We start from the raw sequence: 23,810 nt of genomic DNA on the forward strand, positions 1-23,810 counted from the left end.
CAAGCTCCTCCACGTGAGACTTGACCGTTTTGGTGAATGGTAAAGGTGGCCGACGTCAACCGTAGTGCCGACAAACGGAACTATTTCAGGTACTCGGAGAATAAGGAGGCCTTTGTTCCTCGATGTCTACTGCTAGTGAAGTAAGGTTGATTCAGAGGACCCAATCACGTACCAGGGACCTAAGACGCCAGCAATTCAGAAATAGAGCAGCTGACATGGATTGTCATCCACGTATGGAATTAGAAGGCTTGAGAGCCAACGATTTAAAGTTCAGGCTCAACGCAAGATCAATCATTAGTAGCGATACTCGGAGGAATCAACAACGGTCTGGAATCGCGAGCAAGGAAAGTGCGCACGGTGTCGTCATCCAATAACCCTGGCAAGTTGGGCTGTAAGTATGTAAATACATAGTGCTGAATGCATTACATGCCGCCGTCAACTGGGGAGTGTCTTTTGCTAAGAATCACGCGCTCACCTGTTTGGTGACTGCCATCTATAGCAACCGTAGGGAAGTAAACGTCGATGTATGTACGGAGTACAATGGCAATTTCCCAGCATTATGAGCTAAAACTCCAAATTTTTTACTTCTTTTCTTTTTTTCTTTCACGAGGGTTTTTCACAAGGCCAATCGATACTACCCCAGCGGATACCAATGTGGGACTAGGTGGGCTCAATTCTCTACCAATCAACGTGGTTTCCTCGTTCCAGCCAAACGTGGGCTACCGACTATTCGGGAATAGGGTCCCAAAAAACGAATAATCTCCCATGGTGTTTGGAATACTGAGTAAATGGGGGGAAATTATTTATTACTCCTTTAATGACATTGTGTGGCCCCCATATGGAGGTTCTATCCCGTTCCCCTAAGGATACTAAGAGATTTCACCTCCCGCTCCGAAGTCGCTAGAAATAGAAAAAGGTGGAACTGTCCTCGAACTTTCCAACTACCCCAGTCTCCCCCAGGCGCGGCCCCGTAAACTGACTAAAAGTTCTTGACCCGGGGCAAGATCACGATTCCCCAGACAGTGCCAAGAGTCGAAGTTATTAGGACTGTACGTAACAGATTAAAAATCTGGAATATAGGCAACAGTAACTTGGAAGTCAATCATACAAAATCCCTCATTCCATCGAGTTCCTCGGACACCTTCGGGACTAAGCGGTCCGACACCCGGTAACCCGATCTTCCTGCTTCTCAACCTATAAGGATGAGGATTGCTGCTTATGATCACCACAGACATAATAACGTTCATTGGTATTGCGGGGGATCTAAAGTAGAAGAGGGGATCCATGCCAGGTAGAAAGTAAGTTTGCTTTCGTACGACACTCGAGCGAGATCATACACCTCTGATTCTGTGGTGAATTGATATTTTTCTCGTACCTGCGGACGGGCCATAAACGGGTTTTGTATGATATCTGTTTCTGTTTTATATGCTCTTTATAGTATGCACTTACATATGAGTATATATATATATATATATATATATATGTCGCGAGTAGAAATAGACATACAATACATCCATAATGGTTAGTCAACTTACACAGATATGAAGTGCCTGAGAGTCGATGTGCCCTGTACTGTGGGGAGAGGCTGCCCATTACTCCAGGTTTCTGGGCGATTCTTCAGAAATCGATCAATTTCACTAACAGGTCATTCAAAACATCTCAATGATGCTGGTGGGAAGGAACAGATAAAACAAATAAATAATCGCATATACATCGAACAAGAAAACAGTTCAGCCAGTACTCCGCCCTCCGGGAATAAAGAAACGTGGTCATCATCAAGCCAAAATCCAGAAAAGAAAGAAACCTCAACCACTCCAACTGCTCATATAGCACCACGACCCATTCGCTCTATTGAACCCATGATACCACTGCGACCTGGCGTGAATACGGCAATACCAGACTTTCCTCCACTATTTCCACGAGCATGACGGTTTCCTGATGCGGAAATTTTCGATATTCTCTTTTCGCCATTGCCAAACCCGGTGCTCGGGGGGCGTATGCCGCTTGAGCTACTGCGACTAATGCTCCGTTTATTAAAGTCCCCCGACGCTGTCTCGCTTGGTGCTGGCTCGGGTGTATTATCCGCTTGCGGTTTTGGGGACCGGGGGCCGTCCTGAGATGGCGGCTGGCTTTGCTGGATAGCTAGCCATTCATCCACGGCGGCAACAAGCTCACCTTTTTCGGCTCGTTCGATCTTCAGCTCATTGCGCAAGCGTTCACTATCATCTCTGAGTGCACCCAGTTCTCGCTCTAGGCCCTTGATTTGAGCCTCTAGGACACGCTTCTCTGCTTCGTGTTCGTCCTTGTCACGCGCGAGCATACTGAAGTCAGGTTGTAAGGTTTCTGAAATAGCTGCATCTCGTTCGGCTTTGAGTCGCTCGTTGTCTTCAAGCGCGGCTTTCAGTTTGTTATCAGCTTCTCGCAGCCGTCTTTCCCAACGTGCCTCATAACTTTTCTTCAAAGCGGCAACTTTTGTCTCATGTTTGCTCTTGTACAACGTGTGAAGCTCACGGGCAACCTTCTCAACAGCGTCTTGGACTTCCTTCGCAGTCTCCTCGGCAGCCTTAACGTGATGTACATTCTCAGCGGCGCCATTGTCGTTCGTCGAGACTGATTTGCGAGCCGAGCTTAGTTGTGCCTCTAGTTCAACCACTCTGCCTTCTAACTGTTCCTTGCCCTTCTCGGTTTCCTCCACTCTTTTCATTAACCGCTCTTTCTCCTGTTCACCTTCTACCATTTCAGCCCTGATAGATTGCAAGTCATCTTCCATTTCCTGGCCTCTTCGTTGCCACTCAGCTTGTTCAACTTCCAGGGCATCTCTCCGGGCAGCTTCATTTCGAACCTCCTCCGATGCCTCTCCAACCCGCCGTTCGGCGTCTGCAACAGCCTGTTTGAGGCTAGAAACCTCTGCTTCTTTGCCACTGAGCGTTGCTTTGAGAGATGAAATTTCCGAGAGAAAGCCCGACTTCAGGGATTCGAGCTCCCGAGGTGTCACCGAGGGAATGGATCGAGGAGTTGGAACAGCAGGGATATCAAAGTCTAGCAATGACACCTTTGCTGGAGACCTGGTCGATTCCCGAACGGTCCTCAGGGGTGAGCGTCGCGACGGAGAGTATCGCTCGTTTTGCATATTGTAGCGTTTGCGCGGGGAGAAGCTGTGCAGGTCTGACAAATCAAGCAGGTTGGGAGTCTCGCTTGGGTTTATGCTAGCTCCAGCATCTCTCTTTCTAGGTGTCGCCGAGGCGATTGGTGAGCTTAAGTCAGTTAAGCCGCCTTTCATGGGTGATCTGGCAGTGGTGGGAGTTCCCGGTTCAGCCTCTCTATCCTGCTCACTGTGCAGTTTACCAGGGCTACTCGGAGAATGTTGCACGGCCTTGAACGGAGAGCCACTCCGTAAATTTTCAAATGATGTCATGTCCACATTGGGAACAGCGGAGAATGTGCTGAGACAAGTGTCATCCATGGAATCGTTCGTGTCGTCAATCATATCGTCTTCTTCATGCAAGCTAGGATTCTCCTTTTCGTCCAAAGCCTCATTATCATTGGTCTCGTGAAGTACAGTGCTCATTCCTTCGTTTTGCTTTTCCTCCACTAGGCTATTTCCAATTTCTTGACCGGCAGTTTCTCGAACACTTCGCTCGCTATTGATGCGGGCACCCTCGTCGGTGTAGACATTGATATTGGGAATATCTCTTTGAGTCACTCCTCGCTTGTATCTATCGTCCAAAGCTTCTATCTCATCTTCATCTTCAGGTAAATGTTCGTAGGAACGTTTCCTGGGGGTCGCGGACAATTCTCGGCTCCGGAGCATCTGAAAATCAACTGTATCATCTCTCGCATCGTATTGAAACGGTGAGCTGGGGGGTATCAAAGGATCAGAGTTGTCATAATCCAAGTCCTGCTCGTTCTTTTTTGGCAAGGCATTATAGCTGTGGGGCATTCCAGGATCTGCGATAAGTCCGTCCACCATCTTTCTCGGACTTGGAGATATATTTTCTAAGCTGTCTTTTGCCGCGACCGTATTCTCAACAGCATCCTCTTGCGCGAGTAGACCGGCGACGACTGGTGACCAAGGTTGCGAATTCTGGCGTGAGGATTTCAAGGGGGAGAGAGGTGCGGACATGACAAAGGGGTCAATGGATCACAGAAGCCAGTGGTATACAGGGAATATGTTTATATTCTGGGAAATAACACAGGATAGAGCGTAATAAAAAAGAGCAGCAGGTACATGTGCAAAGAGTTAAGTGTATGATCGAGGCAAGTCCAACCCCGAGTTTATTCTTTTCGCCTGTTGCCGGGATGTTTGTAAACAAAGCCAGTCCTATAACGGTATGGTCGCTCTTTCTGCAGGGCGGTGAAACCTTACAGCACTCTCACCGCCCTACTAATAAACAGTATGTAATTGCCTTGCTATCACTCTCAGCTTAGGTCTACTAGTGTATCTGCGCTATAGGTAACCCCACAACCTTACATGTCCGTGGGAATGGACGCGGGACGCCCTTGGCCAGGATAGAGTCCGACTGTCTTCATCCGTGAGGTTGATCCACTTGCTATTTTCATTGTGGTGCCGGAGATTGAGATTATAGTTGGCATCCTTGAATACGCCGATAATGGTCTTGTCTAGTTGAGGCCAAGCTGCTCCTCTTGACGATTTCCTCAGCTTGCTAGACCAGCCGCAGGTTAGTTTCGAAGTTGCCCAGCTAGGATTTCAAAAAGCATCTATGCTTCCTTAGCTTTAGACTTATTCATGTCAGTCTGTCGAGGAGTATCCCCAACCTACTACTATTGCTCTAGTCCGCTCCCCCCCTAAGGTAATCGCTTAGATAGCACCTTTTATTGTTTACTTGGATGGTATTTTCTGGACATCCATTTCGCGTCAGGGATGGCCTTATCTTGACGCAGCATATCTTCATTCACGCTCTGATTAAGAATAGTAAAGTTAGCCAATAGTGATAGTTGACTTCTATCGGAGGATTATAGCTCCCACTGGCAGAAAGAAGGGGCCGCCACTTGGCGCTGCCAGTATTGATTGAATAATCCCATCGAGGTTACCACGAGGATCATAGACCATGAGTTGAGAGGCCATAGTGAAATTTAAAGCCGCAGAAATATGAGTGAGAGAGAAACACCTTAATCGGTGGCTCATTTAGGTGAGCAATCATGGGAAGCAATCAACTCAGCTGGAGTAGCTTCATGTATATGGAAGGTTGAATGAAAAAGAGATATAAACTGAGGTTGGGAAACATGGAGCAGAAATACCCCAAGAAAAGAAACTTATTGTGATTTCATCTTTATTTGCTGTTATTATCTTGCTCGCTTCACTATTTTACCGCTTCCTGAATCACCGTCGCCTGGGACCTTATCCGAATGTTTATTAACAAGCTCTTCCTATATCTTCCTTCTATCCAAATATTATTTCTTAAACCTTTTAAAAGATCCGTGACTGACTTATATCTCAATAATGAAGATCAGAATAAGGGTTTGTCTCTGTCAGTTCCAGGGCCATCCGACCCTTGAAAAAGGCCCAAGGTAAGATATCCGACAAGGGACAGCGAACTATTCAGAAAGGGTATAACGATGACAAAGGTGCTCTGCGAGTCTGCCACTCACTGCATCTTAGGTTCAGAAATGTCGGCCAAGGGTGCGATCTAAGAATTTGGCTTTATCGTCATGAGTTACGAGTAGCTTGTTTTGGATGAAACTATCATTAGCTGAAATATAAGGATTTGCTTATCGCTGTAAAATTTGCCACCATTCCAACAGGTTCCTCCCATAACAAGAGTTAGCCTCTAACTGATAGCCAACTCCATATGAGTGTGCGTGTGTTGGGGGTGGTGGTGTGGCAAGAACGCTCACGTACATCCGTTCTTGAGCGCGGCGCGCATACACACAAAGACCTGCTCCTGAGGTCACGGTGGTGTAACTCACCAGGTCAATACCATGAGGACAAAGCTCAAAGTTGCTAAATAGAACACCGCCTTTGCTCTGTTGGAGTTTGTATCAGTGCTGGCCGCTGGCATAAGAATCAGCCAGATTTAGCACGAACACAGTTAGTTGCATCATCATACCAGCAAGATCTTGTATTAGGCTTATGTATCCGAAAGTAAACAGAACCTAGAGTTAAGAACTCAGCAGTTGAGAGGAGGCCACAAGTCTACTGATTAATTATAATAGCGGTTGCCAAAGGACCCCATGCTTCCCGAGTGTTCTGGTTGGAAGTAGCTTCATCGGTGAAGTTTATATAGTATATTCGTGGGATATATACAGAGTTGTTCCTTGGGGCTAGGGTAAGATTTATCTATGGTGTAATGTAGGAAAAGACGAGGAACTAAGCTAAGATATAAATACTATATATAGTATTATTATGTACAGCACTAGAATGCCGTGCAATCGCTCATGCACAAACCTCGGAACTTTTTGCTCATCATGTACATTCGTGGCGTAAAAAGAAAAACGCATAAGAACTATTCCAACGCCAATTACATGAAAGTTAGTCAATCGATTAAGATGCCATCAACCAGGCCCACTTCTTCCACTTCTCCAGTGTAATGATCTAGGGATCTAGCTATTGCCTGTAAAATTTGTTCGTTGGCCTCATATCATTAGACAGTCGCCACTCTGCTTGGATCGTCTGTGACTATTATATGGACAGTGCCTCTCCGTGGTTGTGTCTCATTTGGAAGATAGTGGCAGGGGGCGGCCGGTTGAACTGTAGCGGACGAATGTTTCTTTCGCTCCATGAACCACAGTTGCACGGCACCGACGATTGCAGCTAGCGTACTCCCCCACCACGCAAGTGCAGTGCAATCAATTTTCGCACCGGTGCTGTACAGATAACCAGCGACGGGAGGGGCTATGGTGCGAGAAGCAGCACCGGCAGAAGCAGCAAGGCCATTAATCTTCCCTAGAACCGAGTCGGAAGGACTTGCTTGCTTGATCAGAATCAACAAAACCGGGTAGTCGATGATTGAAAGGATGTTGCGAACGATCAAACATGTATAGATACCAAAGAATAACAGACTTCGAGGTAGGAATATGAGGAATGGAACCATGAAATAGGCCACCGGATGAAGGATGGTCACAATCACGAAGAGTTTCCACACACCTAGATAATGTGCCAAAGCAGGGAAAATGATACTTTGAATGAAGAGTGCAATAATACCGTCGGTAGACATGATCAGACCCACTGTTCTGGTCGAAAGCCCGACACCGCCGGGGAATTTCAATATCGAGTCTGCAACGGCAGAAATGTCCGAAGCGTTCTTGTCTTGCAGGAAAATAGGTAATAAATGGTCGTAAGTCATCGAGTGGTAGGTGAAGATTGCCAGTGCCATTATTAGCATCATGACTCGTTTTGTAAAGATGGTCTCATGTTGTGGACTCTTCTCAGGCTTTGAACCATCTGCGCGCACAGTCCAATCTTCATCGTCGTAAAGATGGACCTGATTAAAAGTCCCATATGATTCGGCTCGTAGGTCCGCTCCTGCATTGGCAGTCGCTCCAGCAGTCGCTAGAAGAGGGCGTTCTGCGGATCTGTTGTCAAAGTGTTCGGTAATGTTCCATGGTTGCATATCGGGGTGAGTCTCTCGCAGGAAGAGCCAGCTGAAGATAATACTAAAAAGGAGTAAGACAGAACAAACAAGGTTAGGGAGAAGGTAAGGGAATCTTCCAAAGAGGCCGTTGGCACAAAACAAGGAAGGGAACCCTTCAGCAGGCTTTGCAAGCAAACCTCCAATAGCTGCCATAGCATACGAAGTTAACATTTTCCGCTATTTTGTCTCGATGAAAGCCACCCCTCATACATACCTGGCCCAATGATTGTGCCAATTGACCAGACAAATGGCATTACAGCATACGCTCGAGCTATACATACTGATCGTCAGCCAAATCCATAGTCATAAAAGGAAGGACACAAATGAAGTCTTACGTTCATGCTCAGGTCTCTTAACCAATTCACCCACCATGGTCTGGATGACACCAATATTCCCATTTAAGATACCTCCGAGGGCCCGCCCAAAGAGGGCTACCCAAAAATTCGACGCAAAGCCCACAAGGAGTAGGGACGCCATGGTGCCAAAACAACCGGTGAGTAGGACAGGTTTACGGCCGATACGATCTGAGAGGCTACCCCAGAACATGCCGGTGAGCGCTTCGGCTAGTGAGAAAGCTGAGACGAGGATACCAGCAAAGAAGGAGGCATCAGATCCGTTCGCCACATTGAAGTCCTTGACCATCACCCATGAGTATGGGAAGATGGAAGTTAAAGCGATAGGCTCGGCAACACGACATATTGCTATTGTAAAACCAACATTAGTATTTCGTTGAGTAGGCGAGAAGAAGACGAAAAAGAGATGATATGCATACCTAAAAGGAACAACTGGGTAGTTGGGAATTGATCGTCCGAGGCATTTTGTCTTCTCTGTTGTGTTAATACCATCTTCTTTGGAAACATCCAAGACTCTTACGGCTAGCCCTCCACAAAACCGCAGTTCTCCTAATGAGACTGTCCTTTTCTTTAATTCCTTTTAGACTTCGGTACAGAGAGTGATCAAGATCTTCCGTTACTTTCTTCTTCTTTCCCTTCCCCTTTTTTTCCTTATTTTTTGTTTCAATTTCGACAGGAGACAATCGCGTGAGATCCGTTGAGATGTGAAGGAGATTGATATGGTCAGGTGGGGGCAGAAGGAATGTGGCGTAGGTCTCACCGTCGGGTGTTTGGGAGTTGAAAGAGATTGAACGGGTAGAGGCAGACGAAGGTACTAAATAACCTGGCTTATCTGCAACCCTGCGAAAGGTTCTAGGGTTGTCTCATGTGGACGCCGACGCCGATCCATGGTACGACCAGTTAAACGGTTACATTTATTTGAGACCCAATCTGGTGACAGCGCACTAGCCCTGAAGTGGAATGGTTGCGGCCCCTCCAAAGTAAAAGATTTTAGTCTAATGGGGATTAAAGTTTGAGACTGACTTGAAAGAATCTCTTAAATTCCAGTTCCCCATATATGAGCATGAGAATTATCTACTACGAGGCGATGAATCTGGAAACTATATACATATCTTATAAGCCTGTCCCGATTAGTCACCTGTGGATAGAAAAGTGCGTAAGATACTAACTATTATATATTCTGTTTCTATTACCATTAACTACGAGCGAGAGATATTGTTGTGTAACATGGGAGGATCAAGAAGTGGCGGACACCGGGTTCCGTTTAGGTAACATTTTCCCCGACTACAGTTTTTTCCGAGTCGTGTGCCGCGCTGTCCGAGATACGGTACATAGTCATACAGTACTTACGTTGTTGTATGTACATATCTTTCAGCTTGCGCAGGAATGGATCAGCTGCATAAGGAAAGATTATTCAGGCGGCGTTTATCTGAGCCATTCTCTACAGAAGTACCTAGTGGAGTTCGAAACCTAAACATTGGAACCCTCACTTTATGCGCTTGGACATGACCGATTTATCATACATTTAAAAGAGATTACTTGATTACCTACAATTGTGGGTACTGGGCCCGTTCTTGATCAGCCATAAATAAAGTCTCGATATATATTTACTAGCGCACATAGACCCTGAATGTGGTGACCTAGTAAGCCCCCCGCCCCCGGTATTTGAATTAATCTTTTTGGCGATGACGAGAAGTGTGTCGGCGTGCATGGCCCACGCTTTATTGATTGCAGGTAATTGCAGGTATATACCGGATCTATCGGATATCCGTCTCCTCTATTCTTTGTTTACTCAAGGGATACTTGCCCGTTGGTTCTAGTAAGGCGCGTGTATGCTTTGGCGCACAGCCGGTTGGTCCGTGGATTGAAGCATATCGATAAGGTTTTGGCTTTGTCAACCATAACTAATCATCGACGTACAGTCACTTCCTTAGCTTCTACGACACCAGGCCTCTTCCAAACTAGTTTATCAAGTCCAATACCATAAAATCCTAATAAATTAGCACCGCAAGCCCTAGGCCTAGCTTTGGGTTATGGCCCATGATAGGCCACACCCAACGAATGCCATGGCTTTATTTAACAAAAGCTGTTATTTCATGAAATATAAATGCAGAAGCCATTAGCATAGCTATTTCGAGTCTATACAGCGTTTTTGATAGGTATAAGAGACATAAACTTCGTAACAATAAGAGTTAGAATATACAGTGAGACTTGAAGTGTCCTGTAGATGGTAGCTACCGAGTACTCGTTATAGGTATCGGAAAGAGGTATGACAACATTATCGATCAGCACTCTCCGACACAGGGATATACGATCGCCGTTCTCTTGCTGCCTATAGGTGGGTTAGCATTAGTGTAAGCTGAGAACGTCAGAGATGACAAGGACAAGGATGCTTAAACATGCCTCGATATACTTTTCTACCCATGGTTTGAAAACAGCCCACGCTAGCAGTCCGCTTGTGGCAATGATAAAGATGAACACTATAGCTTCATCTTTCCTGGAGTCCCTCTCTGCAAAGCCGCCAAAATATAGTCAGCACACTGGGATAGGGCCGGTATATGTCGCAAAACAAAGATATTCTCGCTTGAGTGGCGAACAGGTAAGGTTATATCATACGGAAGCAAGTAGTGAAGACATCCTCCTCCTTTGCATTTTTACACGTGGGTAAGTCATAATCAAGGCAGAACTTTCGATTACAATCGTTGCAACTTAAAGAGCGATATTTGCTGGCTCTTTTCTCATTTGTATTGTCAAATTCATCGCCGGGGTCGCTACGATCGATATGGAAGACGCTGGCTAGGGCGGTGGTCCCTGGTTTCGCAGGATCAAGAGGAATTATGGTGCTGTTGGAGAAGCAGGTGCATTTGCAGAATGAGGCGGGAGCTTAGGTGATTGGACATTCGTTAATCATTTGGTTCGCATCGAGGATCAATCGCGAACGTCACTCACAGGATGCTAATGAGAAAGTTGCCATTGACAGGAAAGCGACAAAAAGTATAAAAAGACGAGAGAAACTGTCTCGGTGAGGAGGCATGGTTGACAATATGATGAGGAAACAGATTCATTTCCTCAGCTGCGACGAGTGGACATGTTATCGGTTGCGGTGATAAAGCTTGGCCCAGACCACGGATCCCATGAATCACGTGATATATTTACTGGGGTTATAATTAATTTAATACACTAGTCCGGAGTGAATCCATAGATCTTTTGACTAACAATCCATATGCTATACTTGCGGAGAATATCTCAATTAACATGGCTAGGACATAGCCATGTAAATGCTATATATACTAGAACCAAGGGCTTTAACCCTATGACTTCCCTTTCATGCCTTTCCTCCTGTTCTCCCTTTGCCTTTGTTCTTTGGCAGCATCCCGCCGTCTTTTCTTCCAGGCTCGATTGTTATCTCCACGGTTCTCCCAAAACCATTTTGTAAAATCAGATTCAACCTTCAATCCGGTGCCAGACTTTGGAACAGGGGTGTCGGTATATGGTTCGTCACCCACATCCACGGGGTCATCCTGGTCTAGGTCATTCCACTTTTTGTTTCGACCACCGAGCGCCGTGTCAGGTGTGGGAGCGGCACTCCTCAGTCCACGGCTTTGCAGATCCGTCTTCGTGAAAGGAGTTTGTGGCTCTACAACTTCCTGAGTTTCTTCTTCGGACTCCAGGTCTCCCTGTCCAAAGAAACTGAATTGCACGTTGGCATCTGATTCAAGCTTGCCTTCATTAGTACCTGGTGCGGGCCTCTTGAATAGCGCTTCCAATGGGTGAACTTCCTCGGAGCCCGGCTCATCATTTCCCTCTTGAACTTCACTTTCATCTACTTCTGCTTCGGGTTCAGGGAGCTTTTCAACTTTCCGAGGCGTCGACTGGGTGTCCTGTTCCTCCTGATTACTAGGGACATCTGACTCATCCAATGAACTAGACTTTATGCTTTCCTCGCTCTCCGAATCTGCAGCATTGTAGTCAGACGACGTTGCCCCGCTGGATGAGGTCCAATCATCCGATTCGTCCCGGGTCACTTTTCCTTCAATGGCCTTTGCTTCTTCGTAAATTTGACAACTTGTCTTAGCCTTCAGCGAAGATTTGGACCGCTTCGGTTTCTCCTTTGCCCCCGCTACTTTCCCTGGTGTGTATTCGGCACTTCTAACTCGGTCGCTCTCCTGTTCTTTTATTTTTCCTGAACTATCAACCCAGCCCTTCCCCTCTTCGAAAGTCGAAGTAGGTGCCGCTCCGTCGTTATCTGTCCGTAGGAAGCTCGGGTGTGTGACGGTCTTAGAAAACTCATGGACAACAGACTCCTCTGAGGATCTCTTCTTTTTCTTCTTTGACTGCTTGTCTTGCTCCTCCTCGGCGGACGAGGCTCGGTTAGGAGGAACTTTTGTTCGGAACAAACATTCTGCCTTCTCGGTATACTTAGACTTCGCCTGTGATTTTCCTTTCTTGTCATCCTTTCCCTTCTTCTGTTTCTTCTCCTCTTTGCGCCTCTCTTTCATTGAGCCTGTTGATTCAGTCCATCCCCTCTTTACCTGGCGATCTGTCGGAAGCTCATATCCCTCTAAGGTATTATCATTGGGCTTTTGCTTCTTAGACTTCTTAGACTTCTTGCTTGACGTTGTTTCCACATAGGAAGTTGCCTGCTCGGATTCGTCTTCGTCCCTGTGTCTTTTCTGCGGCCGAGCTACATCCACCTTGAACTTTCGGCCTTTCAGAATGGAGCCATTGAGTTTCTTCTTGATTTTATCTGCCTCCATCCCTGGTAACGTCACGTAGCCGTAATTGTTCTCCGGGAATGTCGGAATACAATGGAAGGATATTTCCGTGGCTAAGGGTCGAACTGAGGAAGGTAGCACGGAGGGAAGCAGGTCTGGGGTAAAAGGGGTAATGTGAAGGCGTTTAGTTGCTGAAGGATCGGCCGTCATTTGTTGAAATGGAAGATACCATAAATTGATGTGTAGAGTGAATAGAAAATAATAGAGAGGTAGGCCGACCCGCACGGCGTAAAAAACCAGCGAAAAAATATTCTGGTCACGACTGCTTCAAAGCAAGTTGTTTAGCAGACTATCTTCGGCTAGAGGGAGTTTGCAAACTTAAGTTGCATCTTATAATAATGCAGGATGCAAAATCAACCCTCAACTGGGGAGGAGTGCTGGTATCAAATCAACTTGGTATAACCGTTGAAGTGATAAATAATTTAGGAGTAGATGGATTTTCCATCCGCCAACCCCAAACCCAAAATGGACATGTGGCGCAGCAGTCTAGCCACAAGAGACATTCAATGCCAAGTCTGTCCCAAAAAGTACTGAGGACAAGTAGGTATTTGTACAATACAGGGGAGTCCATTCCCATAGCAAGCAAATAGCCCATACGATATCAAGAATCTTCGAAGACTTTTCATTTCATTCCAGGAAAAAGGTTTGTTCTTTATTTTCCTAAGAGGTTGCTTCAGTTTATAGAGCTCCAAGAGCCAAGGGGTTCGGCCCTCTTACCACCCATTAAGCATCCGACGAGTTGATGTAATACAAAGGCGTGGCGTTTCATCGGGACCTCTCATTTTTTAGCAGGGAATGTATCATATTACCAATACAAGAACCTGTACCAAGGGTGTACTATTGAACTCAAAAGTCATCGATCTCACGATAAAGTCCTACCATCATCTTGCCGACCATCTTTTGATTCTTGTAATCTTACCCTGTCTTCCTACATATTTATGTACTGACAGTTCCCACTGCTACGGCTTATTTGCCACTTGGTACCCGATACCAGTTACTTCTTCATTCTCCCCGCCATATTTCACCCCCTGATTCGGCCCCATCCACCCGCGGTTAACTTGGCCCGCATTCTGATCTCATCGCCGCTTCCAGCAGCCAGCTAGCTTCTTTGTCGCTCACATGGCCACAGCGACTTTCTTATCACCGTTCCATTTTTACACCCGCCCTAATAACTGAGGGTCTTACAGTCTACGCTCCACTTTGACCCTTCTTGTTGGCTTTGGGACACCTGAGGTTCCTTCGAATCTAGTCTCCTCTCTTGCTATTCTCCGGGCTCTTCACGTCGTCTCCGCTTTCTTATCCGGCATTCCGCAGCCTCCCCATATTCCCGTATTAAACTATTATACCTTTCCATTTTGATCTTCTCTATACCAATTCCCATTCTCGGTCGAGATGGGCAATTCACAGACAAAGGAGGCTCGACCGTCCCATACGCCAAATCGCCGAAGCCAATGGAGCCATGGCGGTGGACAAGGACGATCACCGTATGGCGACCGACATCACTCAGAGGGCTCCAGATCAACGCGAAGCAGCAGACCTGATCTCTCAATACTTGGAATCAGCGGAAGCTCAGAGCGGGATGTCGCAACTCTTGAGCATCGGCGAGAAACGAAGCAGGAACGAGAAGCTCGCCGTTTAGAAAAGGAACGGGTGTCTCGGGTTAAGGAACGGGAGCGTAGTATGAGGGAAGAGCATGTCGATGGAGGCTACCTAGTTACGCAAGGCGTCTATACGGGAACGGAAGATTTCAACAAAGCCATAGTGCGGCAACTAATGGTAATATGAGATTCGCGCCAACCATTTGATGCGGTTAATACTAATGTTAGTATAGATCGAACGGCGACTGGCGCCCTTCTGGAGGGGCCTTAATGACTTTTCAGACTCTTGGACGGAACATCAGCTCATGGCGGCAGCGCGCGGTCTGCCTATTCCGCCTCCTGATGAAATTCCTCCGGAGCTGGAATATAAGAACCCGCCGAAAGCTACGGAAGGGGCAAAGGAGTCAACTGATTCGAAAGGGATCCAACATTTGACGGTTCCGATAACTTCAAGATCCCAATCGTACGGTTCTGATGCGTCCCAGTCATCTACCCCAGCTCACTCCTTACCCTTACCCACATCGCCTCTAGCCTCTGGCACTTCGAGCTCGCCATTATTCCGTACACGAGCAAAGACGCTCGCTTCTCTCACTACTTCGAAGCATGGTACCCAAGCCGATCCGGCACCTCGAGAGATGCAGCTCCCTCGTGACCCATTTGTCAACGGGCAACCCATCGAGGCTTACCTCTACAAGGACGCGGCTGAGTGCCCTATCTGCTTCCTCTACTATCCTCCATATCTTAATCGAACGAGATGTTGCGACCAGCCCATCTGCTCGGAATGCTTTGTACAGATCAAACGTCCCGACCCGCATCCCCCTGAGCATGGAGATGCTGATCAAAATACCCCGGCTGCAGCCACCGAGGGTGATACTACCGACAACCAGGAATGCCAGCTCGTCTCAGAACCTGCAGCCTGCCCCTTCTGTGTGCAGCCTGAATTTGGAGTGACTTACGCACCGCCACCATTCCGTAGAGGACTCACCTATGCATCCGACCCGAGCTCCCGCCCAAACTTTGCCTCTCCTGTATCATCTACATCCTCCCTTTCTTCCGGAAATGCTACAAACGTCACAGGTCGAAGGCGCGCTACATCATTGTCTGCAAGTGATCCTACGGTAATAACAACTGATAAGGTCCGTCCAGATTGGGCTCAAAAGCTGGCCAATGCTCGGGCACATGCTGCGAGGAGGTCTGCAGCGGCAACTGCTCTCCATACCGCTGCGTATTTGATGAACTCGAATGTTACTGGCAGCGATTCACGAACCTTTAACCTTGGACGGAGAGGTGTCATGCGAAGAGCCGGCGGTTCAGAACCTCACAGTTCTTCCAGCCGCACAGGCTCCCCGGCGCTACAAGCTCTTGCGTTTCTAACTGACCGGCGCGAACCTAGAAATGACATGGACTCTACTGAAGAAGGATCTGGAAACTTGGCGCCGCCACGCAACAGTTCCAGGCGAAACCGCATTGATGATTTGGAAGACATGATGATGATGGAAGCGATTAGGCTGAGTTTGGCTAGCGAAGAAGAGCGGCGTAAGAAGGAGGAAAAGGAAGCGAAGAAAGAAGCGAAGAAAAGAGACAAAGAAGCTAAGAAAGCAGAAAAGGCTGCTCGGAAGACCGGCCTATATAGTACTAATGCAAGTGGCTCCGCCTTGGACGTTCCTAGCGGTCTAGGAAGGGTTGCTAGCAGTTCTTCCTCTGTCACTGGTGAGGAATCCACTCCTGCTGGTAAGGGGAAGGAAGTGGATCGCGTATCCCCTGATGCACCCACCGATGCTACGTCTACCGGTTCGGGCGCCGCATATGCTAGCGTGAACGTTGTATATCCGCCTGGGAGTCTATCAGATCAACATCAGTCTATACAGTCTTCCATTACCCAGCCTTCACCCAGGGAACCATCGAAGCCGTCACATTTGCGACACGTCTCCAGTGCCTCTTCATCATTCTCCTCGCTCGTTGAGTCCATGTCCGGAGATCATACTAGTGCCACGGAAGGAAATGGCTCGTCTACGGAACCACTGTTCAATTTCCGGAGTCTAGCTGCTGTTATTGGCGATGAAGACAAAGCGGATGAATCTGCAGAACATGTGGAAGATATGTCGTCCAAGCCACAGGCCGAGGGCTCTGCCTCGCAGTCTGAACTTCTGGAGCATAGTGACCTTTCGGTCCCCAAAGCCGATGCTACGGCGGCTGTGGAGCCGGAAATTACGCTAGAAGAAAGTCAGGAATATTTTATACCGAAAGAGCTCGAAACACGCTCAGTTGAAATCACCGGCACCACAGGGAATGCACAGACCACATCTTGAAGATTCCACGTCTTGTAAAAGTGCGCCCTTCCCTTCAACTTCATTGCATCTGTTTTGTTTTTCATTTCGTTGTGCGGCCATTTCGCTCTAGGAGAACGGATGAGAGGTAGTTTAAATCTGTCGGCGCAGGAGGCTTAGTGAAAAGCGGTATTGCATTCTTCTTCACTTTCTTTCCTTTTTCCCTTCTAAGCTTGCTCTTGGCCCTGACGATGTTTGTGGTGTTCGCATGACCGGGCCGGATGTTTCTTTCTTTTTTATACATACATTGCCATAGATCTTGTGTCGATTAATCGTTCGTTCATCTGTACCAACGAGGTGGACAAACAGCCAGATTGCATACATAGTGATTGACAATGATCCCCAAGGTACGTGCCAGTAGTAGGGGAGACAACAGGACAGTCTGTTTACAATTAGGGTACAAATTGATTTGTTCCATGGAGTAATCGCTAAATCGATTTAGGAAATAAATAAGCCATAGCAAGAAAAGAGACAATGCAAAAAGAACATTGCCCGACTTGCTATACACGCAACAGACATATGGAACAAACTGATGTGAAAGTGTACTTTCACCATACATATACATAGTACTACTACTGTTAGGCAATTAAATTGACCACCCCTTGACACCGCCTCCATTCGTCTTCTTCCCATCCATACCCCCAACTAGTCTACATACAATCAACGAAGTCAAGTTTAGTCAAATACAACCAGTTTCATCGTGGGATCATCGTTTCTACATGGGGGAGCGATAAGGCGTTGATTAGTGGTTGTCACAGTGTCCGATCTCAGTACCCACGTAATATGTGAAAGGTCTGAAAAAAGATAGGCACAAAAAAGAGATATCTTCCGATGCGGGGAATCGAACCCCGAGCTGCTGTGTGAGAGACAGCGATGTTAGCCATTACACCACATCGGAGTCGCTATAAATGCAGCTGTGAGATAAGTATACTTGGAACTAAATTACAAAAGATCACGATGTCTCCAAGACTTCTTTTCCCCTAACGCGACTAACTGATCCACTTGGTAGACCCCTTCTTTAATTTTTGACCTCACCACGAACGCCACAAAAACGAAAGAAGGGTAAAAAAAGGAAAAGGAAAGAAATTGGGGTTAGATAATACAAGCATTGGTTTATATGCTTTCACCCCAATGGTACTAGTAATATACATAGTATATTATATATGTTGGTAATAATCTCAAGATACAGTCAATTTTGTTGAGAGACAAGACACTAGGAATCTTTTGTAATAATACAGTCTGGAAATTCATTAAATGGGAGATTTGCGGTCCGAGTAATTTAATTTGTTGTGCAAGATAACACGGAGCACGATTAACACCCAAGTAATAAGCGTATGACGCCAGATCTTATAAGGATCAGCAGGATTGGATCGCTCGTAATGGGTCAGCCGTTGCTCTTCCTTGCTAATTTCTCTCTCATCAGTCAATCAAATTAGCTGGTGGGCCCAATCGAGGTCTGATATCCAATCGATTTTCATCGTGATTTCCGAACCAGTTGTTTTCTTTCCATCCAATACACCCTGAGCCTGATTACTGGTACTCTAATCAACCCGTTATCGATTAACAATCAGGGCCAAAAGAAAGAAAAGAAAAGAATAAGAAGAAAAGGAATGAAATAAAATCAGTAGGTAGCCAGATTTATTACCATGATAGCATAAGTAGTAGTTAACTAAGCCCATCATGTAATACCCATGGTGGCTTTCTTTTTTTTCCTTCTCTCTCTTTTGCTGATGCTGTAACGAACTATCATCCAGACTAAAAAGTAGTTCGATCCGGTAAATGGATGGATCCATTCCACGGTTCAGCTTGGTCTCTGAACTCGACCCAAATTACTCAAAATGTTTTTCTTTTTCCTCTCTCTGTTCCTCCTCCAATTTTCTTCCTCTTATTCATTAGAGCTCTGAGTATATTATCTACATAGTCCGACCCCAGGGACGTCGCAGACTTGTCAAGTACATATACTTCTTGACTGACGTTATATGTGCAGTTTCTTTGTTACCAACTAAAGCGTGCTGAGATACCCTCCGACGTCAGCTGGCATCACCCATTGATCAATTGCGATTGCAATCGATAAAGTTACCACGAAGGAAGAAGACTAAAAAAAATAGAGAGCCGAAAAAATCATGGCTATCCTCGATAAGGAGACCCGCTCCCGCGGTCTCCGAATGCCATCACTTTCTGCCATTAAATCCAGGAAGAAAAATGCCGAATCACCACGAAGAGATTCGAGTTCCGACGAAATCGCGGCTTCAGTCCGAACGGACTCGGTACCGGTCTGGTCTTCTCAATCGCAAGAGAAAGACTTGCCGCCGAATCCGTTGCCTTCTCCCCCACCATTCCCCTCTGCCCCAGCCGATTCGTTCTTAAACCAGTCGCCCTACCATCACATCAACACTGTCCCTAAACCTGAAGAACGTCCACTACCCAGATTTCCTCGAGTCCCAGTTCCCAGGCGGGAGGAGCCCCCAGCTTCGGCTCCTGTACAACAAGTAACTCCTCCGTCCAGTGAAGATCAGTACCCGATCCACCACCAGGAGCACATTCAGGCGTCGGAGGACCCGCTAGAGAGCTTTATCCCTGAACCAGAGCCCGAAATCGATGCATCTTTAGAACCGGTCTCAAGCGAAGAGAACAGCGGTCCTTGGACGCCGCCAGATTATGAACCTGTCGCCGCGCCGCTAAGCAAATTGCATTATGCCTGCTATCAAGAACATCGGGCGATGCCCATCGCTAATAACGTCTGGCATGCGCTTCCATGTATGACCTGTCAGAAATTTGACCGAGAAATGCGGTACCGATGCGTTTTCTGTTGCCTGCGCATTTGCGCCGGTTGTTTTCAGACGTTGCAGAAATGCCCAAACCGCTCGCTGGCGCAGCTGATGAAGACGATTCCTTCTCATAAGTAGTCGCACATTCATCATTAATGAGCTTCTAAATTTCCTTTGTCCTGGAAGTATGGTGAATATTGCAGTTTCGTTTCTTATACATATTTTCGGGTTGATTTTCCGAAGCTAACCTTGTTATGTCTTTGTTGTAAGTTAAGACTTGCTATCTGTTTATGTTATGACGCGTCAAGAAGGCTGTGCATATACCTTAGTTATTGGTTGTATATTTTTCTTTTCTTTCCTTGTTAAAGTCAATGTATATTTACTGGGGATGTGTCTAAACATGATAATTAAATCCGTGTTGATGTTCTCTATCTATATATATACAAGTAAATTCTATTGCGGTTTCCGGAGTACTATAAAATACAGATAAGTCATTAATCATGGTCTTCCTCGGTCACACCTGGACATCCCTCCATTTCCTCGGTCTCATAGCGATATTTACACCAGAAACAGTACCGATGCTTCTCACGCAGATACTGCACTACCCGAATCAGCCGCTCACCCGGCTCGAGTGCATTGAACTCATCCAGCTCTGGGTCTTCTTCATCAAGCTCTTGCTCAAGAATAGTTGAGGTGTCAAGTTTGTTGTCGAGCGCAACTTTATCTTCTCGCTCCAGCGTCGGATCATCATACCCTGGTAGCTGCGGGTTGGGGAAAAATGAGGACGGTAGGGACGATTGTAACAGGTGCCGAGCTTGAATAGAACGTTCTTTCTCCTCTCGCTCACGGACTAACCCGCGATATAGGATGTTGATTTGTGAGGTCGGTTTAGCCGTGGCCTTTGGCAGCGAAGGCTTTGAGCCACTCATTCCTTCTTCAAATAACGTCTGTTCCTTTTCATTCCCATCCAGGCCCTTCGCCGTTTGGTCGGCTCCTGCGTCCACTTCCGCATCTAATCGTTCCGCAACCTTCTGCGCAGCGTGAAATTGAGCCTCCGCACGTCGTGTCTCCCGTTCAAGGCGGACGCGATCTCGATAATCACCCTCTTCCAGTTTGACTTTCTTCGTTGCCTCTTCGACCTCTTCCCGGAACTTGCGTTTCTTTTCACTATCCAGACCGATACCGCCTCGGTCCTCCTTGAACACCAAATCGAGCGGCTCTGCTCGTGCGCGGGATGTATTATTCGATTCTTTATTCTCACTTTGAGATTTACCTAATGCCTGTCCCGGCTTGAATCCAAGTTTGGCCATCATTTGGAACCCTTTGTTGGAGGGATTTAGCGTGCTGGTAGCTAAGGCGGCATCGCGACGTTCAGCTTCCTGAGCAGCGAGTTCGGCTTTGGATGGAACTCTGGCTCGAGCTTCGGCCTAGACAGGAGAGAGACATGGTGTGTCAGATTCATTGTAAGGGTAAGAGAAATGGCAAAATTTGTACGATCGCTACCTACCTCCCTCTGTTGTCGACGCTTTTTCTGGGCAAATGTTTCCTTCTGCTGTGGCTCCTCAATCACCATAGACATGTAATCATCCTCTTCTTCGTCCTCTACCACGTGTGTGGGGTTCTGGTGAGGTGCCATTTCTGGGTGAAGATGCAGGAAACAGACACAAATCCAAGAAAAGTGTGTGTGATTTTATGACTTTGCGGGAATTGATTGGAGGTTCAGTTCGACCGTTGAGGTTGATCGGCGATAATGTCTCTAAGCGGAGATTGTCCGAATTAAGTTGTTTTCTTGGTTGAATAAACCCTATGCGATTGCGGGGAAGAAAAAGAAAATACGATGAATTTGTTCGATCGATTTATTGCGGAGAGGAAGGCGGTCTCTGATATGATTGGCCAGCTCCACCTCTGCAAATAAATATACTTACCACTAGTAAGTAGAGTTTACTTTGCCAACACAATCAGATCTTGTTATACATCTCATAGAATCTGACACATGCATAATTCATCCACTGGTCTTACAGACTCAGCTTCTTCTGCCAAGGAGTTGGTTTTGGTTTGGACATCCACCATTTAATATCCATGTAGGGGGCAGGGGGGTTTACGGAGGTGAAGTGAAATGTCTTAACATTCATTAACAGATCAGAGAATTTCTAGGTAGAACCTAGAAGTGAGGTTGATACTACTTCCAAGTTGAGTCAAAATCTGTCTACTCAATCACGGGGTTATGTGGAGTATACTTACATATAGATGCCCGGCTCAGTTTCACTGTTTCCGGCTTCCGCTTACTTCAAACGCCTCCCCGGGAGTCCCACCCCTCCTTTTCGGAAGTCGGTATAAGTAATAACGCCATTAATATGTATTTGTTCTATCTACTTATTCATGACCCAAGCCTTCAGTTGAACCTTCTTTTGTCGAATCTGGCCATGAGAACTCTCCACATCGATCTACCCTTTTTCTCCCTCAAATGGACCAAACATATGCCCACATGCATGGCGTAGGATGGTGCTCACTTCCCCATCGATGGAACTGTAGGCTAAAGCATTGGCCTGAGAATGCGAGTCAGATTGAGAGCCGTATTCGAGACTTCGAGACCACACCGGCGGTGCTATAAGAAGGACGAGTCTACACGCAGTGCCTTGCTAAAACTTTGCCCCCTGATTGTCATGCCGGAAGGGAGCACGAAGTGGAAGCCCGGATACTCTTATCTTCACGGGTGAAATGGCACGACTCAATATGTTTGCTTTGTGTCTCCTATTCTTCTCCTTAGCCGCTGCCCAGGAAGTGGTGGTAAACCTTGACTACGCTCAGTATAAGGGTAAAGCGCTCTCAGATGACCTTGTACAATAGTTGGGGATACGTTATGCTGCCCCACCTACAGGGTCACTGCGTTTATCAACCGTACAGGGTTCAAGCGTAATATCTGGGATGCGGAATGCATATGAGGTATAGTTACTCGTCCGACTTTGCAGACTACACTAACGATGATGCTTAATTATAAGCATGGCTCTAAGTGTATCCCCATGAGCAAGTATCCGATTCCTAATGACACGTCTGAAGATTGCCTCTTCTTAGATGTGTATACTCCTCCCCAGGCAAGTAACTCTTCGAGATTACTACCGGTGTTTATCTGGATCCAGGGTGGGGGCTTCAATGAGAATTCTAACTCCAATTATAACGGCACTGGCTTGATTCAAGCGTCCGAAATGGGAATCGTCGTGGTCACCTTCAATTATCGTGTTGTTCCGTACAGATTCCTATCTGGGGGAGAGAGCCTACAAGATGGAAGTGTGAACAATGGCCTAAAGGATCAGATTAAAGTGTTGAGGTGGGTTCAGAAACACATCAACAAGGTAAGAGAGCCGAGACAACGACAACCGCTTGATAATGCTAACTATTTTCTAAGTTTAGTGGTAACCCTAAACTTGTGGTCGTAGGTGGTGGTGCCAGCGCAGGAGCCGCTTCCATTACCCTTCTTCTCTCAGCATATGGCTGAAGGGATGATGGCCTCTTCCACACCACTGCTGCGGAATCGCAGAGTTTTGCTACCATGCTCACTCTGAACCAGAGCCAGTTTACCTACAGCAATCTAGTTATCTGCAGTGGCTGTGCAGGGGATGCCAATACATTTGCATGTTTGCGCGGTCTGGACACGGAGTCCCTTCTGCGTGAAAATATTAGCACCCCTTCCCTGACGCGCAAGAGGCACCGCTTTACTTATACGGACCAGTCATTGATGATGATCTCGTTCCTGATTATACGTACCGTCTGTTCTGCTAGGGCCGGTTTATCAAGGCCCCTGTTATTTTTGGCGACGACACGAACGAAGGCACTACATTTTATCCCAAAGTTTCCAGTGTTGGGAAACGGATACGTTCGTCCAGAACCAATTCCCAGGTTTCAAGTTAGAACAGCTTGCTAGAATTAATGCTTGGTATCTTCAAGAGAACCAGACACACCAATTTCCGGACTCTAACCCCTATTGGAGACCTGCGAGCAATGCACGCGGTGAGATCCGCTATATTTGCCCCTGGGTAGACCTATCATCTACCTACGCCGTGGCCGGTATTAACGGTTGGAACTACCACTATAGAGAACTTTGTGAATACTTGGCAAGCATTGGAGTAGAGATTCAACAGTGACAACAGTCATTGTTGTTGAATATGTTCGTGATATTCAGGCCTTTTCAGCGTTTTACCATGTTGCTCAGTGAAAGGGGAGTTGGTAGAACCTTGAGGACCTTTGTATGGGCCCCACCTGGGTAACCCCACAGATAGTTCTGGTTGATCACTTGTTTAGTTGAATTCAATCGTTCTAGTATGTCAAAAATTTTTTCACAATTGTTCGCCTGGAAAGCTGATTTAGGACGCCTATATATAATTCTCAAGATGTACATACGC

General features: G+C 46.7%; 8 protein-coding genes and 1 non-coding gene across 9 annotated transcripts; 4 read left to right on the forward strand and 5 right to left on the reverse strand.

Annotated features, from left to right (window-relative positions):
* Positions 1 to 6,184: 6,184 nt before the first annotated feature.
* Positions 6,185 to 8,788, reverse strand: BDW43DRAFT_286335 (MFS transporter). Its single transcript, XM_032043032.1, has 5 exons — positions 8,466 to 8,788; positions 8,365 to 8,414; positions 7,928 to 8,293; positions 7,807 to 7,863; positions 6,185 to 7,738 (listed from the first exon to the last, which is right to left on the reverse strand). Exons 3-5 carry the CDS (start codon positions 8,232 to 8,234, stop codon positions 6,603 to 6,605), a joined length of 1,500 nt encoding a protein of 499 aa, XP_031896996.1. The 5' UTR covers positions 8,235 to 8,293; positions 8,365 to 8,414; positions 8,466 to 8,788; the 3' UTR covers positions 6,185 to 6,602.
* Positions 8,789 to 9,919: 1,131 nt separating this feature from the next.
* Positions 9,920 to 11,025, reverse strand: BDW43DRAFT_286338 (uncharacterized protein). Its single transcript, XM_032043033.1, has 4 exons — positions 10,895 to 11,025; positions 10,562 to 10,828; positions 10,349 to 10,455; positions 9,920 to 10,277 (listed from the first exon to the last, which is right to left on the reverse strand). Exons 1-4 carry the CDS (start codon positions 10,977 to 10,979, stop codon positions 10,224 to 10,226), a joined length of 513 nt encoding a protein of 170 aa, XP_031896997.1. The 5' UTR covers positions 10,980 to 11,025; the 3' UTR covers positions 9,920 to 10,223.
* Positions 11,026 to 11,181: 156 nt separating this feature from the next.
* BDW43DRAFT_286343 (uncharacterized protein) lies at positions 11,182 to 13,427 on the reverse strand. Its single transcript, XM_032043034.1, has one exon. The coding sequence runs from the start codon at positions 12,868 to 12,870 to the stop codon at positions 11,257 to 11,259; it is 1,614 nt and encodes a 537-aa protein (XP_031896998.1). The 5' UTR covers positions 12,871 to 13,427; the 3' UTR covers positions 11,182 to 11,256.
* Positions 13,428 to 13,541: 114 nt separating this feature from the next.
* sip5 (Sip5p) lies at positions 13,542 to 17,297 on the forward strand. The gene is made up of 2 exons (XM_032043035.1): positions 13,542 to 14,496; positions 14,552 to 17,297. Exons 1-2 carry the CDS (start codon positions 14,113 to 14,115, stop codon positions 16,625 to 16,627), a joined length of 2,460 nt encoding a protein of 819 aa, XP_031896999.1. The 5' UTR covers positions 13,542 to 14,112; the 3' UTR covers positions 16,628 to 17,297.
* A 174-nt stretch (positions 17,298 to 17,471) lies between these two features.
* Positions 17,472 to 17,543, reverse strand: BDW43DRAFT_t192. The gene has a single exon. It is a non-coding gene; the product is annotated as a tRNA-Glu (tRNA).
* Positions 17,544 to 18,603: 1,060 nt separating this feature from the next.
* Positions 18,604 to 19,729, forward strand: BDW43DRAFT_169416 (uncharacterized protein). The gene has a single exon (XM_032038711.1). It carries the CDS (start codon positions 18,769 to 18,771, stop codon positions 19,549 to 19,551), a length of 783 nt encoding a protein of 260 aa, XP_031897000.1. The 5' UTR covers positions 18,604 to 18,768; the 3' UTR covers positions 19,552 to 19,729.
* Positions 19,730 to 21,220, reverse strand: BDW43DRAFT_169490 (putative G-patch domain protein). The gene is made up of 2 exons (XM_032038714.1): positions 20,921 to 21,220; positions 19,730 to 20,840 (listed from the first exon to the last, which is right to left on the reverse strand). Exons 1-2 carry the CDS (start codon positions 21,047 to 21,049, stop codon positions 19,908 to 19,910), a joined length of 1,062 nt encoding a protein of 353 aa, XP_031897001.1. The 5' UTR covers positions 21,050 to 21,220; the 3' UTR covers positions 19,730 to 19,907.
* Positions 21,221 to 22,433: 1,213 nt separating this feature from the next.
* On the forward strand, positions 22,434 to 22,906 carry BDW43DRAFT_314223 (Alpha/Beta hydrolase protein; the record flags this gene model as incomplete). Its single annotated transcript, XM_032047758.1, has 2 exons — positions 22,434 to 22,763; positions 22,817 to 22,906. 2 exons carry the CDS (start codon positions 22,434 to 22,436, stop codon positions 22,904 to 22,906), a joined length of 420 nt encoding a protein of 139 aa, XP_031897002.1.
* Positions 22,782 to 23,681, forward strand: BDW43DRAFT_286350 (uncharacterized protein). Its single transcript, XM_032043036.1, has one exon. It carries the CDS (start codon positions 22,961 to 22,963, stop codon positions 23,330 to 23,332), a length of 372 nt encoding a protein of 123 aa, XP_031897003.1. The 5' UTR covers positions 22,782 to 22,960; the 3' UTR covers positions 23,333 to 23,681.
* Positions 23,682 to 23,810: the final 129 nt, after the last annotated feature.

The sequence above is a fragment of the Aspergillus alliaceus genome (assembly GCF_009176365.1).
Source record: "Aspergillus alliaceus strain CBS 536.65 unplaced genomic scaffold BDW43scaffold_45, whole genome shotgun sequence".
NCBI lineage: Eukaryota > Fungi > Ascomycota > Eurotiomycetes > Eurotiales > Aspergillaceae > Aspergillus > Aspergillus alliaceus.

Bases quoted from the DNA above. Each gene is read 5' to 3' on its own strand.
- BDW43DRAFT_286350 (XM_032043036.1), top strand. From the start codon at position 22,961: ATGCTCACTCTGAACCAGAGCCAGTTTACCTACAGCAATCTAGTTATC.
- BDW43DRAFT_286338 (XM_032043033.1), bottom strand. From the start codon at position 10,979: ATGCCTCCTCACCGAGACAGTTTCTCTCGTCTTTTTATACTTTTTGTC. The intron at 10,829-10,894 runs GTGAGTGACGTT...CAATCACCTAAG, and splicing joins AACTTTCTCATTAGCATCCT to CTCCCGCCTCATTCTGCAAA. The intron at 10,278-10,348 runs GCATGTTTAAGC...ACCCACCTATAG, and splicing joins GGGTAGAAAAGTATATCGAG to GCAGCAAGAGAACGGCGATC.
- BDW43DRAFT_286343 (XM_032043034.1), bottom strand. From the start codon at position 12,870: ATGACGGCCGATCCTTCAGCAACTAAACGCCTTCACATTACCCCTTTT.
- BDW43DRAFT_169490 (XM_032038714.1), bottom strand. From the start codon at position 21,049: ATGGCACCTCACCAGAACCCCACACACGTGGTAGAGGACGAAGAAGAG. The intron at 20,841-20,920 runs GTAGGTAGCGAT...TCTCCTGTCTAG, and splicing joins AGCGTCGACAACAGAGGGAG to GCCGAAGCTCGAGCCAGAGT.
- BDW43DRAFT_286335 (XM_032043032.1), bottom strand. From the start codon at position 8,234: ATGGTCAAGGACTTCAATGTGGCGAACGGATCTGATGCCTCCTTCTTT. The intron at 7,864-7,927 runs GTAAGACTTCAT...CAGTATGTATAG, and splicing joins TAAGAGACCTGAGCATGAAC to CTCGAGCGTATGCTGTAATG. The intron at 7,739-7,806 runs GTATGTATGAGG...ATGCTATGGCAG, and splicing joins TGGCACAATCATTGGGCCAG to CTATTGGAGGTTTGCTTGCA.
- BDW43DRAFT_169416 (XM_032038711.1), top strand. From the start codon at position 18,769: ATGGCTATCCTCGATAAGGAGACCCGCTCCCGCGGTCTCCGAATGCCA.
- sip5 (XM_032043035.1), top strand. From the start codon at position 14,113: ATGGGCAATTCACAGACAAAGGAGGCTCGACCGTCCCATACGCCAAAT. The intron at 14,497-14,551 runs GTAATATGAGAT...ATGTTAGTATAG, and splicing joins CCATAGTGCGGCAACTAATG to ATCGAACGGCGACTGGCGCC.